The sequence below is a fragment of the Cydia splendana genome, chromosome 7, assembly GCF_910591565.1.
Source record: "Cydia splendana chromosome 7, ilCydSple1.2, whole genome shotgun sequence".
Lineage (NCBI taxonomy): Eukaryota > Metazoa > Arthropoda > Insecta > Lepidoptera > Tortricidae > Cydia > Cydia splendana.
In genome coordinates, this window is record NC_085966.1 from 6722755 (window position 1) to 6741511 (window position 18757).

At 39.5% G+C, this 18757-nt stretch overlaps 1 protein-coding gene across 7 annotated transcripts in view; it reads left to right on the top strand.

Moving 5' to 3' along the window:
• The window catches only part of LOC134792090 (tropomodulin-1), a 101356-nt gene that overhangs the window by 81760 nt on the left and 839 nt on the right, over nt 1-18757 (top strand). For 3 of the 7 annotated variants that reach the window (XM_063763267.1, XM_063763265.1, XM_063763268.1), the window contains exons 3-10: nt 3443-3610; nt 4285-4408; nt 6177-6292; nt 7835-7939; nt 11068-11319; nt 11871-12018; nt 15338-15626; nt 17912-17967. In XM_063763267.1, the coding sequence (XP_063619337.1) occupies nt 3443-3610; nt 4285-4408; nt 6177-6292; nt 7835-7939; nt 11068-11319; nt 11871-12018; nt 15338-15626; nt 17912-17954 (1245 nt within the window). In that variant the 3' untranslated portion in view covers nt 17955-17967. Of the gene's footprint in view, nt 1-3442; nt 3611-4284; nt 4409-6176; nt 6293-7834; nt 7940-11067; nt 11320-11870; nt 12019-15337; nt 15627-15729; nt 15812-16909; nt 16968-17911; nt 17968-18757 lie in introns of those variants that run through there. The other 4 variants (XR_010144386.1, XM_063763266.1, XM_063763269.1 and 1 more) reach the window with 4 other exon arrangements.

Genomic DNA, 18757 nt, shown 5'->3' on the forward strand with positions numbered 1-18757 from the left:
AAATACGTACCTATATAGTACAATATGTAAAAAATATGTTATAAACACAAAAACCGCTCAATGCGAGCGCGTGCCTCAGCGGTCAAAAAACAGGGTGAGCCTTACCTTAATAGGTAGGTACCTAATAACTAAATACCTATATAAGTTTAATGACCGTGACTATACACTAGGTACTCGTAGGTACTCCAACTGCCACATTTGCTAAATAAGAGAAAGGTCGATAAAACATAATTATATCATTAGAAAAGCCTCAAACAGCCACTGACAATTACAGGTTACAAAAGTATTTATTACCAACAAGTAGCGATTTTTCTTCGCTCCAGTAATTGTTTGCATAAGAATAAGAAAAAATCGGGCAAGTGCGAGTCGGACTCGCGCACGAAGGGTTCCGTACCATATAAAAAAAAAAAACAAAAAAAAAGCAAAAAAAAAACGGTCACCCATCCAAGTACTGACCACTCCCGACGTTGCTTAACTTTGGTCAAAAATCACGTTTGTTGTATGGGAGCCCCATTTAAATCTTTATTTTATTCTGTTTTTAGTATTTGTTGTTATAGCGGCAACAGAAATACATCATCTGTGAAAATTTCAACTGTCTAGCTATCACGGTTCGTGAGATACAGCCTGGTGACAGACGGACGGACGGACGGACGGACGGACGGACAGCGAAGTCTTAGTAATAGGGTCCCGTTTTACCCTTTGGGTACGGAACCCTAATAAACCACTTTTGACTCGCTCCCTGTTCCCATTTGCATATGCTTTCAAGTGTAACTAATTTATTTGCATGTTAGATAGCGACTGGGTAATGAGTACAATGTACTTTTGAGTTCAAATACTGGTTTTAGTTTATATTCGTTATGTTTTTTTGTTGGTAACTAAAGTTGGTAATTTTATGCATTTGGTTTGTTAATTTTGTTATTATTAGTTGATACGTTTGCAGTTTGCATCTACTGACTGTACAGTTCGATAATTGCGAAGCGGCAGCGAAATATATTTGTGTATGGTATTTATACTTCCAAATAATCATATACGAGTTCTAAATAGCCCCATTCAATGGTATGTTAATTTAAATGCGGAGTATCTGTAGTAGTCCGAACACGAGATATCTTTTTAGGTACCTAAGGCTTGCTAAGGCCTAAGGCCCGATTTACACATTGATTAGTGTTAAGTTGGAGTTCATTGTGTAAACAGGCCCTTATATTACATTCTTAAATCAAATTTATTGACCAACACTCACGCAATGTTGGCGAGTCTGTCAAAAGCATATCAAATTCGATATTACCTACACCTACACACCATTATTAAAAAAAAATTACATTACACCCAACTAGCAAGTTTCGGCAATTAGAATGGGCCTTGGGCCTCCGCTTGAATAATTTCTCATCGTTATTATAATTGGAGGATTACCACAATGGCGTTACACAACTATTACGTTACTATTGTCCTGAATGCTGGGTTACCAGCATGATTCGCGGGCAAAAAGTTATATTATACCAAGTATAATATACTTAATACTTACTTTCAATGTAATTTGTAAAACGAATTATTATCCCTAAATCTCACTAATTTGGGTTTTTAATCCTCTTGGACTAAAATGTGTATAGATAAGATTGCTAACGCTGCCGCGAAATATAAAGCCAGTTGTATAGCAAGCCCGAGGTTACATAGAAATTTTCCCAAATCTAGCCCTTTAGCTATGCCATATATGTAACACATTTCCTGTGACATTGTGAGGACACCTCCTGGGTAAACTCCCTAATCCATATTTTACTAACGTGAAGTTGAACTAACTGAACCGTCTTGTGCTCAGCTCTGGGGCCAATATAGGCTACTAATCATTATACTAATACATTTTCCTAAAGGTTCCGTCACACAGGCGCGTTTTCCGGGCGGGGCGTGAGCGCGGCGTGAGCGTTTTATATGTAAAAGCGGCGCGCCCCGCTCACGCGCTGCCCGTAAACGCGCCTGTGTGACGGAGCCTTAAAGTAGCAACTTGTTCATATTAGTATCATTGCACGCAAACAAGGTCAAACTAATGAACAAAAAGTGTGCAAGTGTTTATCACTTGTGTTATCAAGCCCACACCTACTTACCTCGTCTACCTACGATAAACAAGTGGCATTTAATTGACCAGTTCACATTATGATAACATATTGTAGGTTTTATTGTCTTAGCTAAGTCGTTGACACACTTTACATAATGGTGCTTGTGTCAATGGCAACTGGATAATGTTTTGCTACTGCAAATTAATGCAATATAGGTAATAATACTGAGTATACTGATAACATAACTTGTTTACATAATTCGTTACTGTAAGTACAGTACGCACAGTCATATAGGCCGACCCAAAACACTTTAAAATCGAATTACCTTTAAAATAACCGATCTTGTAATTGACCACACAAAATGCAAAATGTTTCAGGAAGTTTATTTTATAAGTATGTACGTCGGCGTCTAGTCAACTCTATGGCTGCTGCTCGACGCAACATTGACGCAACTGCGCAGCAACGCCATTTTCCATAGCGCTGACTAGACGCTGACGCTCAAAAGACGCTACCGTTCGTTTTGCATTAGAAATAAGGTAAACAATCTTGATGACTTTTAATGGAAAAACACATTTCAAAAATAAGTTACTGCAAATATGTAACAATTATGAATCTCATACGATCATTTGTATTCTTCTGCTTTCATAAGTAATAGTTACTGATTTTTAAAAAGCGTTTTTCAAGTAAAAGACATGTCAAGATCGCTTAACTTCTTTCGAGTTCTTTCTAATGCTAAAAAAAACGAACTATAGTTTGGGGTGGGCGCTAAACTAAAGAATGCAACACATCCCCGGCATTTCTCACGTGAGCCAAAGGCCATAACGAAACATGTGATCAATACAATTAATCAAACCCAAGTTCAAGATAGCACTTTTAGATAAACATTTGACCGTTAGATGGTCACGGTTATCGTGTGATAAGCTGATAAGGCATGCATTTTATCACGATTTTAACCAGAAGGATAATCCTCTATCTTGTCACCTGATTAAGCGACTATGATGCGATTATTTTCTTTAGTGTAAAATAAAATGAAACAAATTCATGATTACAGACAGAACATCACGTGATTTCATCAATCATTACATTATGAAAGGTCCAACATACCATTGTTCCAGCCAATCATAACGAAGTCGCGATTTTGTCAAACTGCCAAATGCCAGTAACGCACATGGCTGTATTTGACCAAACATTCGTGTTGCATTCCTTTTCTTAAATTGTTAACCCAGTGTTAAATTGGACTGGTTACCATGGTAACTCCAGGTTTAACCGGTTAAACCGGGTTAGTGGGATGGTGCAAGTGGCCATTGGTGAATTTCTGGCAGAAAAAGTCCGGACTGTAGGCTGCGGTAAATCTGATTCTTAAACAACTTTTAATATAAAATCTTAACTGTTTTCAGGACAACTTCCTTCCCCCCGACCAGCGCAACAATTACGACTGTGAGAAGGACCCCACGGGACCTCTCAATCGCAAGAAGTTAATCGAGCACATCAACAAACAGGCGCTCGAGACCCCAGACCGGCCTGAGGTCAAACCTTACGTGGCTGGTGTTGTTCGAGGGAAGAAGGTAAATAAACCCTTCTTCTTATGGTGCCGTCTCCTGCCGGAGGTTGGCTATCGTTAGGGCTATTTCCACTTTTGACGCTGCGGCTCGAAACAGCGATCTGGTGCTCATCTTGAACCAGGTTTTTGAGCCACGAGGTACGTCTTCTTCCACATTTTCGTTTTCCCTTTGTAACACTGAAATAAACCCTTAATACATGGTAATACGACTTACATTTCAACTACATAATTTAATTGCACCAACAAGCAGACCCACTGGCGTCATCCGACGGAACAAGGAAAACCCTAGAGTAGCCGACAAACTTCTTCAGGTGACCTTGTGTGTGACTCCGCCCAAACAAATATAATGCGCAATCCACCAAAATTGTAATCCATAATGCTAAACAAATCTGCTAGCGCATGTATGTACCTGTAGCCTAGTTATACAGCTGAAGAATGAAGAATGGCTAACAATAATCTTAGTATTTGTCCTTCACAAATACTAATATAAAGCCATGAATGGCTTCTTGACCACGATAAAAAATGAATCGCCGAATAAGAAACTCATCATGCCCGACACTCGTATATCCATTGCGTTCACGAGTTACCTTGTTACCCTGGGGCGACTAGCCTACCCACCCTATGGCAACTTGATATAAACTTCTTGTTTGTATAAATGTTCGAATTTGTGTATTCCAGTGGATCCCGCCGCCCCCGCCAGAACGGACGCGCGAAGCGGACGAACAGATCTCCATCGACCTCGGCGATGAGTACGAGCAGGCGTTGGGCACCGCCTCGCAGGAGGAAATCATTGACCTGGCTGGTGAGTTTTGTACTACTAGCAACACAGGGAAAAGAGTCGCCATTCGCACTATTTCCCCTCTGCCGAAGCACATGCCCAACTGGGCATGCACACAACTAGCGCGGTGCGTGTTGTGACTCGTCCGGCGTTTCCGGGCGGGGCGTGAGCGCGGCGTTAGCGTTTTATATGTAAAAGCGGCGCGCCCCGCTCACGCGCCGCCCGCAAAACGCGCCTGTGTGACGGAGCCTAAAAAGAGGTCTGCAAGATTTGTCTTTGACGTGTGCCATTTTCTATGTATTTGTGTCGTCATTACAGATTGAATTTTGTATGTAGTGAGTGAGAAATGCGACTGTGTGCACGTTTCCCCCTGCAAAAAATGGCAGAACGATTTGTAGGGTAAGATATCGCTTGAGCTCCTCCCTTCCGATGTGTCGGAAGCCGATATTGCACGAAGGTTTTGTACATTGTTTGTCAAATATAGTTGGCCAGCCGTCTCAATCACACATAGATAGAGAGAATCATACTGTCTTTGTCCTACGCTAGTATTAGTACTTTTTGTACCGAGACTGACTGAAATAGCAAGACACGTTCGTACGTTTCCGAGAAAATACGATGGAAAATAATTATGCACTAAGATGTACTTGTAGTTACAAAACCTATCGCAAATAATGTACAATTTTCTAGAAAAGGTGGTAGTCTAGTTGTTTTTTTAATAACTTCCTGTACATATCAGTACGACCTGTCACAAACATGTCACTCCCAATTACGAATCTCCAGCAAATCAGTAGTGACAATGTCGCGATCTTGATCTCTTCAACAAAAATGTCTAATCTAATATAATTGCAAAAACGCTCTTTATAACGCTGGCAAACTTCCAGTGGCATACCGAATCTAATGTCGTCTTGTCTTTGCTCGCAAGCCCGTTAAGAAAAACATTTAGCACGAATCTGCGTTAACCAATTATCAACACAGAGCGTTGAAAGATAAGGTTTACTTTCCATTAGAGAACATTGAACTTGTGACCTTATTGACTAGTTTAACTTTATAGTTGTTTGTTTGAGTACTTATTACTCAGTTTCCTATATTTTCGAGAATATTCCAAATTCATTAATTGCTCCGTTGGCAGTGTGCAAGTTATTTTTATGGCCTTAGTGACAGATTACTTATTTTGGTTTAATATGGCAATTATTTTTGTTTTATTGACATACCGGAGCGTTCAGTGTCGTTGTTTTAAATAAGACGAAAAAACAGAGTATTAATAGTCCGCGTATGTATTATGTTTGTTTTTAAAAAGCAATGTTGGCAGCCAAGAAAACAACACTATTTGAGAAACAGTAACAAAAAGATACACCATTGTAAAGTTGACGAAATACAAAGTGAGCCGATCTCTCGAACAAATTTGAACAAAATTGACGTTAATTTATCAACCTTACCAATACTTTAGCAGTGGTTAGAACAACTATAAGCGCTTATAATGAAGGATGTAATAAAAATAATTCGCCTCTGTCGGGTAAGCTTTGGTAGCTCAGTTGATAAAGCGACGGACCCCTGTCCCAGAGCCATGAGTTTAAATCTCGCCCGAGGCAGTCAATTTTCTACAAAAAAAACTAGTGATTTGAATCCTTTCCTTTTTATAGTCTGACAAAAAAGAGTAGAAATTAAAAAGTGGCAATACTGTAGTGTCATATATAAGAAAACGGGACACTACAGTATTGCCGTTTTTTAATTTCTACTCTTTTTTTTTCAAACTGTATGTGTGTGTTAAATATAAATATTTCCTCGCTTACAGCCATCCTCGGCTTCCATTCGATGATGAACCAGGACCAGTACCACGCGTCACTGCTCAACAAGGGCCAGCCCGTCGGCCTCGGCTGGGATGGCATCACCAAAGCTACCAAGCAAAAGGTACGTCATTGTAACGCGGCAGAGAGAGTGGGACATCGTGATCCGACCTCTTGTTCCCACTCACAGCGAGTCGCCGATCATTCAGTGTGCCGCCGGTAATAGCGTCAGTACCACGCGTCACTACTCAACAAGGGCCAGCCCGTCGGCCTCGGCTGGGATGGCATCACCAAAGCTACCAAGCAAAAGGTATGTCATTGTAACGCGGCAGAGAGAGTGGGACATCGTGATCCGACCTCTTGTTCCCACTCACAGCGAGTCGCCGATCATTCAGTGTGCCGCCGGTAATAGCGTCAGTACCACGCGTCACTACTCAACAAGGGCCAGCCCGTCGGCCTCGGCTGGGATGGCATCACCAAAGCTACCAAGCAAAAGGTATGTCATTGTAACGCGGCAGAGAGAGTGGGACATCGTGATCCGACCTCTTGTTCCCACTCACAGCGAGTCGCCGATCATTCAGTGTGCCGCCGGTAATAGCGTCAGTACCACGCGTCACTACTCAACAAGGGCCAGCCCGTCGGCCTCGGCTGGGATGGCATCACCAAAGCTACCAAGCAAAAGGTATGTCATTGTAACGCGGCAGAGAGAGTGGGACATCGTGATCCGACCTCTTGTTCCCACTCACAGCGAGTCGCCGATCATTCAGTGTGCCGCTGGTAATAGCGTCAGTACCAAGCGTCACTGCTCAACAAGGGCCAGCCCGTCGGCCTCGGCTGGGATGGCATCACCAAAGCTACCAAGCAAAAGGTATGTCATTGTAACGCGGCAGAGAGAGTGAGACATCGTGATCCGACCTCTCGGTCCCACTTATAGCGGCTCGCTGGTCGGTCGGTGGGCCGCCGGTAATAGCGCCAGTACCACGCGTCACTACTCAACAAGGGCCAGCCCGTCGGCCTCGGCTGGGATGGCATCACCAAAGCTACCAAGCAAAAGGTACGTCATCCGAATAACAACGCCGAGAGCGGGATGCCGTGATCCGACCTCTTGTTCCCACTTATAGCGAGTTGCCGATCATTCAGTGTGCCACCTACGTCATCGGTTCGACATCCGGCCTCTTGTTCCCACTTATAGCGGCTCGCTGGTCATTCAGTGAAAGGTATTTCAGTCGGCCATTGGTAATAGCACTAAAGCTACCAAGCGCAAAGGAGCGCAAAGGAAATGGAGCGTGACACAGGGATCGAACCTTTCGTTCCCTGCTATGGTTCCCAGCAATGAATTCATTCATAATTTCTTCATGCAATTTCGCAGCTCACTGTACATCCTAAAGGCAGCGATACTAGGCGCGATTATTTCAGTAGCCTTTGCAAACCTATTCTAGTTTTACATGCCATTTGATTTTACTAAAGAGTGGTTAAATAATCACTTTAACACATTCATTGCCACCAATTTCGTCATATAAAGCAGTAGTACCACAATCCCGACTATCGGGTCGTCCGGCATAGTCGGGTTTTCGGCACTGAATGTTTTAAAAAATGTTTATTTGTTGTGAACAAAGCTTTGTGACAATAATGTTCACGCTTTAATCGTGTATATGTCATGTTTCAGGTGTACCCCATGGACCCCCCCAACGACACGGACCCGGACTCGACCATCAAGAGTGTGCAAGACAACGACCAGAAGCTCACTGATCTCAATTGGAATAATATTAAGGTACTAGCGACCCGCCCCGGCTTCGCACGGGTAGTTCAACCAATGTACACAAAACTTTAACAAATTATACACCTAAACCTTACTCAAGAATCACTCTATTCATAGGTGAAAACGGCATAAAAATCCGTTCAGTAGTTTTCGAGTTTATCGCGAACATATACTTGGTCAAGCAGATTTTGTCAGTAGAAAAAGGCGGCAAATTTGAAAAATGTAGGCGCGAAGGGATATCGTCCCATAGAACATTAGAATTTCGCGCCTTTTTTTACTGACAAGATTTGCTTGACCAGCTATACATACAGACGCGGCGGGGGACTTTGTTTTATAATATGTATTGATTTTCATAACATAACCACACATAGTACCTACGATAAATTTTATCAACATCACTCTCATAGTACAATCAAGTGTAACAATATAGGTGCTCAAATCATCTCAAAAATATGTCCCATTGCTCTTATGTCAGCGAATTAAGAACTATGGGACACTTTTTTGAGTAAGTTGTCTACACCCATATTTTTACGGTTAGTTCCTAGCAATTTTTATTAATTGCACAACTTTATGGCGCCTAACACGGCCGGACTTGGTAAATTAATAATTATCTGTCCAAACGGTCTAGCATAAGTTGCTTTCTCGCGCGCGAGTCCATACTTAAAGTCGCGCGCGAGAACGCAACTCAAGGTAGACCGCCAAATGTCGGTCACACATGTGTAAAAGAGGTATCGTTCGGTAGCTTAAGAACTATTCGCCCAAACGCCTACCCGCCTTTTGCTGACGTCATTTGGCAATCAATGAATACATATTGGTTGTGTTGACGTTTGTCTTGCGACGAGTCAAACGTAAACCTAGTGTATTACGTATTGCATGTAATGACGTTTGGCAACGGTAGATAACGTTGCAAGTATATTCTTGAGTTCTATTTTGTTATGTGTATGTGTTTACTTTCCTTTTTAGGGTTCCGTACCTCAAAAGGAAAAAACGGAACCCTTATAGGATCACTCGTGCGTCTGTCTGTCTGTCTGTCTGTCTGTCTGTCTGTCTGTCTGTCTGTCCGTCTGTCACAGCCGATTTTCTCCGGAACTACTGGACCAATCAAGTTGAAATTTGGTACACATATGTAAGTTTGTGACCCAAATACGGACATGTAACGTAAACAAATGAATTTTAAACATGGGGGCCACTTTTGGGGGGTAAATGAAAAAATGAAAAAATTTAATTTTTCAAACTATATCATGTTACATATCAAATGAAAGAGCTTATTGTAAGGATCTCAAATATATTTTTTTTATAATTTTCGTATAAACAGTTTAGAAGTTATTCAAGAAAATAGCCAAAAAATGACCATTCCCCCCCCCTTATCTCCGAAACTACTAAGTCTTAAATTTTTAAAAAAATAGATAAAATAGGTCTATACCTATAGATGACAGGAAAACCTATTAGAAATGTACAGTCAAGCGTGAGTCGGACTTAATTACAGTTTTTGATCCGACCCCTACGGATTTTTTAAAGAGATTTCACTCACGTTTCACATAAAAAATACATTGTTAACAGTGCCGGATTACTTAGAGTAGTAGTTTTCTTAGAGTAATTGGCGATAATTTTCTGATAAGATAATCATTTTAAATATTTAACGGTCTTACCTACTTACGAGTAATTGTAAGGTCAAATTAAAAATAATGTTTAAAAAAATATGTTAAATTGAGAGCTAGAACAAAGTTTTTTGTACTCGTCGACTTTAATGGTTGAATTAATAAAGACTTTGTAACCAATAAGCAAAACAAGCACGTGCTTACGGCACCACGTTCAGGGGGGGCACCAAAATGCCAGGTTGAAAAAGGTAAACAAATTTTAAAATTAGGGACAGACACATCGTTTTTACCACACGATTTTTTTAGCTGTCCAAAAGCTAATTTGCAAAAATAATGGTGCGTAATTCTTTGGGAAACAATCGGTAGCAGTAGAAGAGTCGTGATTACATGCATAGATTCGATTTCAACCCACTCTTTTGCGGTTCGGCGTTAGGTCTTATGCGAGGCCTTCTGCCTTACGGCAAAGTTGATCTTCTGCCTTAATTACATTTGGGCGTGGATCCAAATCCAAGCTTTCCTCTTTCGCAGCTGGGCCTACTGCCTTTCTCACACTTCGCCAATTCAATTCCAAGCTCTCTGCTTTCTTGCATATTTTATGCATGAAAACAACCTCGCTGAGACCCTTAAATATCGAGCCCTATGCGAAGCTAGGCTGATAGAAAACTGTCCCATCCCTTCTCTGTATGAAATCCTGGATTCGCGTCTGGTTGGGACTAAAACTAAAATTGCGTTTTTATATCGAAAAATTTTCGCGCTCGCTTCGCTCGCGTTTTCAATAACTTTATGAGGTATGATAAAGGTGACATTCGGGTGGCGACTGCAGCAACATTACTCTGTTGCAACATTACTGCTGCAGTACTGTCAACTTCCGTGATAAAATGATGTGACTGATTTCCATACTAAAAGTAAAAATGTACAACTGTCTATCATATAGCGTTTATATATCGAAAAATTTCCGCGCTCGCTTCGCTCGCGTTTCTATTACTTTCTAAGCTGTGATAAAGGTGACATTCGGGTGGCGACTGCAACAGCATTAGGTACTCTGTTGCAACATTACTGCTGCGGCACTGTCAATTTTCGTGATAAAATGATGTGACTGATTTCCATTCTCAGCTGTAATGCGGCAATGAACTTCTCTCAATTTACCAAAAAATCAATGTAATCTTGATGACCCTAGGGAGAGGGGGCACCTAGAAATGCTTAGGGCATCAAAATATCTTAATCCGGCACTGATTGTTAAAAATTGTGTAATATACGGAACCCTTGGAACGCGAGTCCGACTCGCACTTGGCCGGTTTTTTACTTATTACGGTGGTATTCCACTTGTCCAAGATCTTTGTCCAATGTGCATTGCGTCTCACATGTTTTTAACCCTCTTGTTCATACGAAGACATATTTGGAAGTTATAATATTGAACTCTATTGGCATCTATTAAAGTTAAATTTAAACATTTTTTTTTATTTCATGCACTAGCTAGAGAGTTCAGCATAATGTATCTACTTAGTTAATTATTAATTATTGAACATCGATGTTTTCTTTCAGAATATAAGCGACGAGAAATTCGACAAGTTATTCGAAGGCCTAAAGACTAACACACACCTCGAGGTCCTAAACCTCGTGAACGTCGGCCTCACGGACCGCTCCGCTGCCCTATTGGCCGCAGCCTTAGAGGCCAACACCGCGCTGCGAGTCGTCAACGTGGAGACCAACTTCATCAGCCCCACTGGAGTCGTGCAGCTGGTCAAAGCGTTGCTGACTAATAATACTGTTGAGGAGTTCCGTGCTTCCAACCAGGTGGGTTGCTGTACACTTTTAGAATAGTAAACTTTGTTTATATATACCAATTTTTTATTTGTTTCAGGTTGGTATTCCACCTGTCCAATGTCAGTGAGTCTCACTCTCTCATTAAAGCAAAATGTGAGACGCAATACACATTGGACAAATAAATTGGATAGGTGGAATACCACAGATAGAAAAAGAAGAGTGTAAACACTTGAAGTTTAAACTTGGACTAAATAGAAAACCATAGACAAAACGAAAGATTTTCCAACTATTAAGTGCGGCGACGTGCCGTGAGGTGGGCAACATCTTTGATTTTGGCATACCACCGCGTGTGACCGTCCGCACTTAGGGTGCTATTCCACCTATCCAATTTCTACGTCCAATGTGTATTTTGTCTCACATTTTGATTAATGAGAGGGTGAGACGCAATGACATTGGACCAATATATTGGACTGATGGAATACCGCCCTTAGCCGCCAACTGACAGTATAAAATGATGGTGCGTTACTGCGGTTGACCTAAACCTGTTCGGTACAGGTTCTAACTTGTTCTGTTTGTTCCAGCGGTCGACGGTGCTGGGCAACAAGATCGAGATGGAGATCACAGCGCTGGTGGAGCAGAACCCCACGCTGCTGCGGCTCGGCCTCCACCTCGAGTACAGCGACGCGCGCCACCGCGTCGCCTCGCATCTGCAGCGTAACATCGACCGGAGTGAGTCACCACCCATACCTTTACATACTACACGACGAATATGGAGGGATCAGACGATGCGAAACAGCAGCTTTTTTGGTTATGTGGTCTACCACTTAAACCCTCAAGTCTTATGGGCGCGATATCGCGTCAGAAATGACTATTAAAATTCAATTCTAAATTTAAGAGTTCACTGTCGTTTTTTGGCTGGAAGTGTGGTTGAGGGCTTGTTGTTGACGTTTACGTTAGTTGAAATCAAATACATCAACTTAATTTCATTCTGCAACTAGAGTACCTTCTACTAGAAAACCACCGGACGACGTCAATACCGACCGACTGAGGTATTTGGTAGACCTATAAACCATAGCATACATATATAATAGACATTATCAAAGATAGAATAGTCATTACTGTTGTTATTTTTTTTTATTAAGCTAAATTTATAAAGACTAATAATGACCACAAGGTGTAGAGATGAACTTATGGAAGGTAGAGTTTAGGAAATCAATCTCCATGTATCAATAAGTGTCCGTCAAAAAACCTTAAGACGAAACAGGAGCTGAGTTTTAAATATTTTAGGTAAATATACCCGTCTCGCTAACGGAAGCGGCACCTAAAAGTAGTGCGATAAGGACAAGGCGAAAAATCCTGCGTAAAAATCTCAAAAATCGAGGTTACGTACTCCTCTGTTTCCTCCTCCAAAACTTAACCAATCGTAACCAAATTTGGAAATCTAAATGATTATGAAATTATCTGTGTCGGACCGTTTTGCTTTTTTGGCTAATTGATATCAGTTTTGAATGCCACGCCTCTCATTGCGGCATAGTCAATTAGGCCATTTTGGCCATTTTTGAAGGGCTCTAGCGCCTTAAAAAACAAAAGTATCAAAAAAAGCAAAACGGTCCGACACAGATATTGACAATATTAATCTGTGTTGAAAATATCATTGCTCTAGCTTCAAAAACCACGGAGGAAAACGAGGAGTATGTTTGTATGGAGAAATGACCACTCCCGTTGGCTCTTAAACAGATGGCGCTACAATACCTAGAATATTTGATAAAAAAATTCTAATCATTGACAGCGCAATTCACTCCGTCAATAACGCCTACGTTCTTAGCTAGTCTAGTGCTACTCTGGAGAGATTTGGAACTATTCACAGCTGACTGCTACACTTTTACAACTGTTCTACTATAAGAGATTTCGCTCCTTTTACTCTATACTCCATTGATGAACTGATTAAGGTCAAGTCAGAACAGATCAATGAGGGCGACGCATCGAAAAAAATGGTTCGAGTAATGTTCATTTACAAATCGATAACAACACATTGCTATTGCCCACCGCCACCTTCGCATCGTCTGAATTCCTTGACGAACAAAAACGTATTATCGTAAACACGCGTCATAAGTTTATGAAAATAACGTGACGTAAATACAAAGACGTTTGATTACGATATTCAGTATGAATGACAGAGATACATTTCAAACCAGTCAAATCTTAAAATATGACTAAACTAGACATTGCAACCCAAAATGGGCACATGGCGAATTAATAACAATACAAATCTGATGAATATATTAAGGTGGTATTCCTCTGTCCAATATCTTGGTCCAATGTCATCGCGTCTACCTCTCCCATTAAGCAAAATGTGAGACAAAATACACATTGGACAAAGAAATTAGGCAGGTGGAATACCCCCTTAGACATACGTTGGAAATACTTCACGAGGATTATTCTAAGTACAGAGAGGTTGGTCTTCCGAAGATCCATAAAAATTCCTCGACATGTATGAGTTTATTTTTACGACAGCCCTAAAAGGCGTTGTTGATAAGTTAAAAAAGACATTCCTAATTGACTTTGTATTCCGTTTCGTGAGAGACTATTAATTTGGAACCGAGAAGTTTTGAGTGACAATATTTTATATTTTTTCTTTCTTTTCCATATAGAATATTTTGTTTTATGTTTTGCGATAGTAAAATATTTGAACTCAACATCTTTATTTTTAAGTTCTTTTGACATGCTATTATTACTGTGTTTTATCAAAATTATGTTATATTTCTATTATTTATTTTATATGAATGATGTTATGCTCTTCATAAATTATCTTCATATGTGTATCATGATCGAGTGACTCATTTGTTTGTGTTCACCATCATGGCTTACATCAAGCTGGTATCATGAAGCATACGCTGTGAATAAACATTTCATCATATATCTGCATATCTAAAAACACATTAAGTATTTTTAGTTTTTAAGCTTCAATAAAAATGATTCTAATGAATTTTGAAAACATGCTACATTTTACTATAATTATTTAGATAATACAGGTCCAAGACTATAAAAGATTCTAAAAAGTCTTAAGGTAGGTTTTTGTTCTTCAAGAAACACAATAATAGAATATTATAGGAGTATTTGATAATCATATTTACCTAATGCATCCAAGACGTATCATTGTTGCAAGTAAAAAAATGGAGTGTTCGAATAAATATGAGAAATGCGGAAAATACAGAAACGTTTTCCACCAAAAACACAAGTACTGCATATAATTGAAATTAAAGGCAATATAGTGAGATAGGTATCAGTTTAATACCATGGTTAACTAGTAGATAATGCCATAAATTAAGTCTGCTAGTTGTTTCTAGTACTATCACGACTTGTACTTTAATTTTGGACCCATTTCCTTCAAATAATTTAAAAAGTTAGAAGCTCCACACGACTTTAATAGTAAACTTGCGGTACAGATGGCGGTCGCGAGCGGGCGACCTGGCGCCGGCGGTAGTACCGTGTTCACCCCATAGCATTAACCACCAGTAGCAACATTACGATGAGTAACGAATACAAATCAGGAAAAAAGAAAAAAATATTATTTGCTTTCTTATTAAGGGTCCAGTGAATTTGAGGTTATGTAGCTATGTTAACCGAGTTTTGAAACGGAAAGCACTCGTATTTTTGTTATCTGAGAGGACATGTCTCTCTATAGCTCGAATACTCAAGAACGATAGAAATATAACGAAGAAATTTAGATTTGTGACGATCGCGATAGACCCTTTAGTTTTAGATATTAAAGTATGTATTACGGCAGTCATATAGCAGAATAATACTGTCGGAATAAATAGAATATTCGAAACTCCGAACAAGTGCCGATAATAGGCAACATAATATGACATAATTCGAATAAATATTAAACTAAACTTTTATGTCTAGTATAAAAATGTTACTCACCGTAATCACATCTCCGAAAAATCGACTAAAACCCACAACACACCCCATCCCTAGTGTGAGTAGCTGCGACCATAGCATGCGCTTCGCAACGACAAATGTCAAAAAACCGCTATCCGTTCAGATTGCCGATTACAAAAGCGCGCGAGCGCATCCCTAAGCCTCCGCCTGCCGCGCGGCCCGCCGCCCGGCGTGGGGGTCGACTCCAGCTTCTTCAACATGACCCCGCCCAGCGCCGAGGCCGTCACGCCCACAGACCCACAAGTTATCACCGAAACCGTAGAGGGCTCCGTCACTGTCGAAGCGAAACCGCCCGATTTCGACACCTCAGAGCGAACTATACCCGTCGATTTGGAGCCAGAAGACAGATTTGTGAAGGCGGAACGACCCGACTTTAACCCCAATCCCCACTCGTGAGTAACGCGTCACACACCCCCGCGTGCCCCCCAACTGTATCACTTAGTAGTATAGATGCCCCACACGTACACACATAGTCACAGTATGTTTCCATTCCAGTACGGAAAGATCTAACGCTGCGACTCCAGTTCAGGTTCTTTAACCAACTGCAAAAGGGCGCGCGTAGCCAATAGAAGTAAAAGGTCAGGCCCGACCGGGTACCATGTTCGCACGGCGGCCAATAACATACTTCGCTTATGAGCAGCTTATTTGAGTGTCGACACTTACTCGCGGTGCAGTTCTATAAAATACTACTAAAAATAATGCGACCTACAGATCGCTGGCCCAATATTACAGGGTTCTATGTTACATTTTCAAGATAGTTGAAATTCGACTTAATGTCACTATGACAATGTTCAAATCTCAGTTCGATAAAAGTGAAACATAGAACCCTGTAATATGGGGTCAGCGAGATGTAGTGCATAATGATTTTCCTTCGTCTTTTCACGGAAACGTACGAACGTGTCTTGCTATTTCAGTCAGTCTCGGTACAAAAAGTACTGAGGTTGATTGAAGTAGCGTGACAAATACGAACGTTTCTGAGAAAATACGACGGAAAACAATTATGCACTACATCTGTAAATCCTTTTGTACGGCTAGTACAAAATGATCAATAAAATGGAATGTGTAAGTTTTGTAATTACTGAACTATTTTGAAAGAGATCTGACCAATAATATATCTTTTTTATATCTGAAAGATAAAAAGAATTCTCTGAACTAGTCTTTATCGATAACGAACCTTTATTTCTTTGATTCCTTTTGATTTAAATCGATACAATTATCCCCATAAAAATATCTCTACTGTTCATTATATAATAGATTATCATTCTTTGTTTATGCTAGCCGTACAAAGTAAAATGTTATTGATATTTTCATATACGTATAGTCTGACAAAAAAGAGTAGAAATTAAAAAGTAATCTATAAAAGAAAACGGGACGACACTACAGTGTTGCCACTTTTTAATTTCTACTCTTTTTGTCAGACTATAAGCATCTTAAAACGTACGTTTTGTATCTTATAAAACTGCATCAACTTAATATTTTATAGAAATATGTCACTTTTACACAATAGAGTTGCATATTTTCTATTTAACACGTTTTACACTATAAACCCTTTTCTTCAATATTAAATTTATATCTTTTAAACTCTATATTTCCAAATGAAACACTGATATTATAATTTGCAACTAATGTCGTGATTTGTTTTTCAACGATTTAACCGTTAACATTTGATTTTTAGCCGCGAGGGGAGCGTAGAACCGAATGATAATTTTTAAGAGAAATGGCCACAAAAATCGGTAAAATCCCAGTGTACTTTGCGCGAATGTAAAGGCTGTTTTTTCGGGAAATAACGGTTTTTTACAGCGCAAAGCTTCTGCTAATCTACAGTACCGCTTAGTAGGCCTGGAGAGCTGTGGGATTCCATTGTGACAGGATAGACGATCATTGTTGTCCCGAATGCCTAAAGTAACCGAACATTGGTAAAGTCACTGAGGTCGTTGACGAGATATTCGAGTTTTATAAAAGATAGATTTAACTAACTAAGGTTTGCTACTAAGTCCGAATTACCATCTGAAGGAGATAATTTATTAAATGAAAAATCTAATTCAGATGCATAAAACCATAGTAGAAAAAAAAAGTAGGATACCTTGGCATATAAACCTGTTGCGTGTATCTGTGCGATTTCACAGTCGGAAACAAAGACGCTGTCAGTTTTATAGGAAGTTAAACCTTTTTTTTCTACTAAGGTAAGGACTGCAGCGACCGTTTTCAGCATGAGTGTGATCTAACGGAATGCAGAATGCAGTGATACTAAACGCCGTACTCTATTTACAAGACGCATGTATAAAATATTAAACTATCCGCATTTCCTTCGAGTTTGTTACGAAATCCTATATGTGTTGAATTTATTTATGATTGGACCTGAATTCTCGTACTGACTTTCACTACATCGAATTTGTTTACTTATCTCATTGGCCCCTAAATTTGATAAAAGTATTTTTTTTATGGATAATGTTTGTTTTTTCCCCAGTAGTTTTTGGAGTCAACAGTTTTATCAATTAATCCAAATAAGAATAAATGCACTTTATGTAGTTTGAAGAAGATTTTTTGTTGAAAAATTTGATAAAAACGATTTTTCGGTAAAAATTATATCTGCTGTTTTGTAGTGAAGTGAAAGTCAGTATCCGTATGTTTATTGTAAATAAATCCCCTTACGTTTGTCGGTGTGTATGCATTTCAGTACGCCAGCAGCGACGGAGCAAGACCAGCAACTAGAACCTTGATCGACCCTTTTTGGTGAGTACATTGGTACAGCCATACCTAACTATAATATGCAATTACTCTATCCATCTCACTTTCACATTATGTGACTGTGGTGGACAGCAGATAAGGTGCATTATATTGTTAGGTTCATGGCTCTGGCACAAAATAAAAACAGAACTACGCATAGTTAAAAGAAAATAGGCTGACTTAAAAAAATGTGACGCTAAAACTTTGAATATTTTTTTGTGAAATTGACCTACTTTTCTTTTTAACTATGCGAGTTCATTTTAATAAACATTTTTTCTTATGTTTCTATTTGGCAATGTCTATTAAGACAAGTTTTGTAGGAATAATAATAATCACTTCCAAATTTCTATTTTTCACAATTTATCTTTCCTTCGAAATCATTTTCTAACATACCACATTTTCATTGGTCAAATCGAGCTTTATTTGCTATTTGCTTAAAAAAATCCTGGCCAGTTTTACACTTTGAAATTAAAATTAAAATGATGAATACCATTTATGTATAATTTTATACATATATCTACAGTAAAAAATAACTGTATTAATATTTGTTTTATAAGTTTTTAGCCAAACTACCGGGAGAAATGTCTCAAAGTATGTAAATTTTATATATTGGACAAAATATATATCCTATGTGAATATGTTTGCATCCATCGTGATAAACGTTCCCTGCATTATGCTTTGTTGCTAAATCTTGCATCTATGCATGGTTACTGTTCCTTTGTAAATATGCCTCAAGGTGACCTTATACTTATTTATTAGGAAAGGTATCTTAATGAAAAACTGACCAATAATAGAC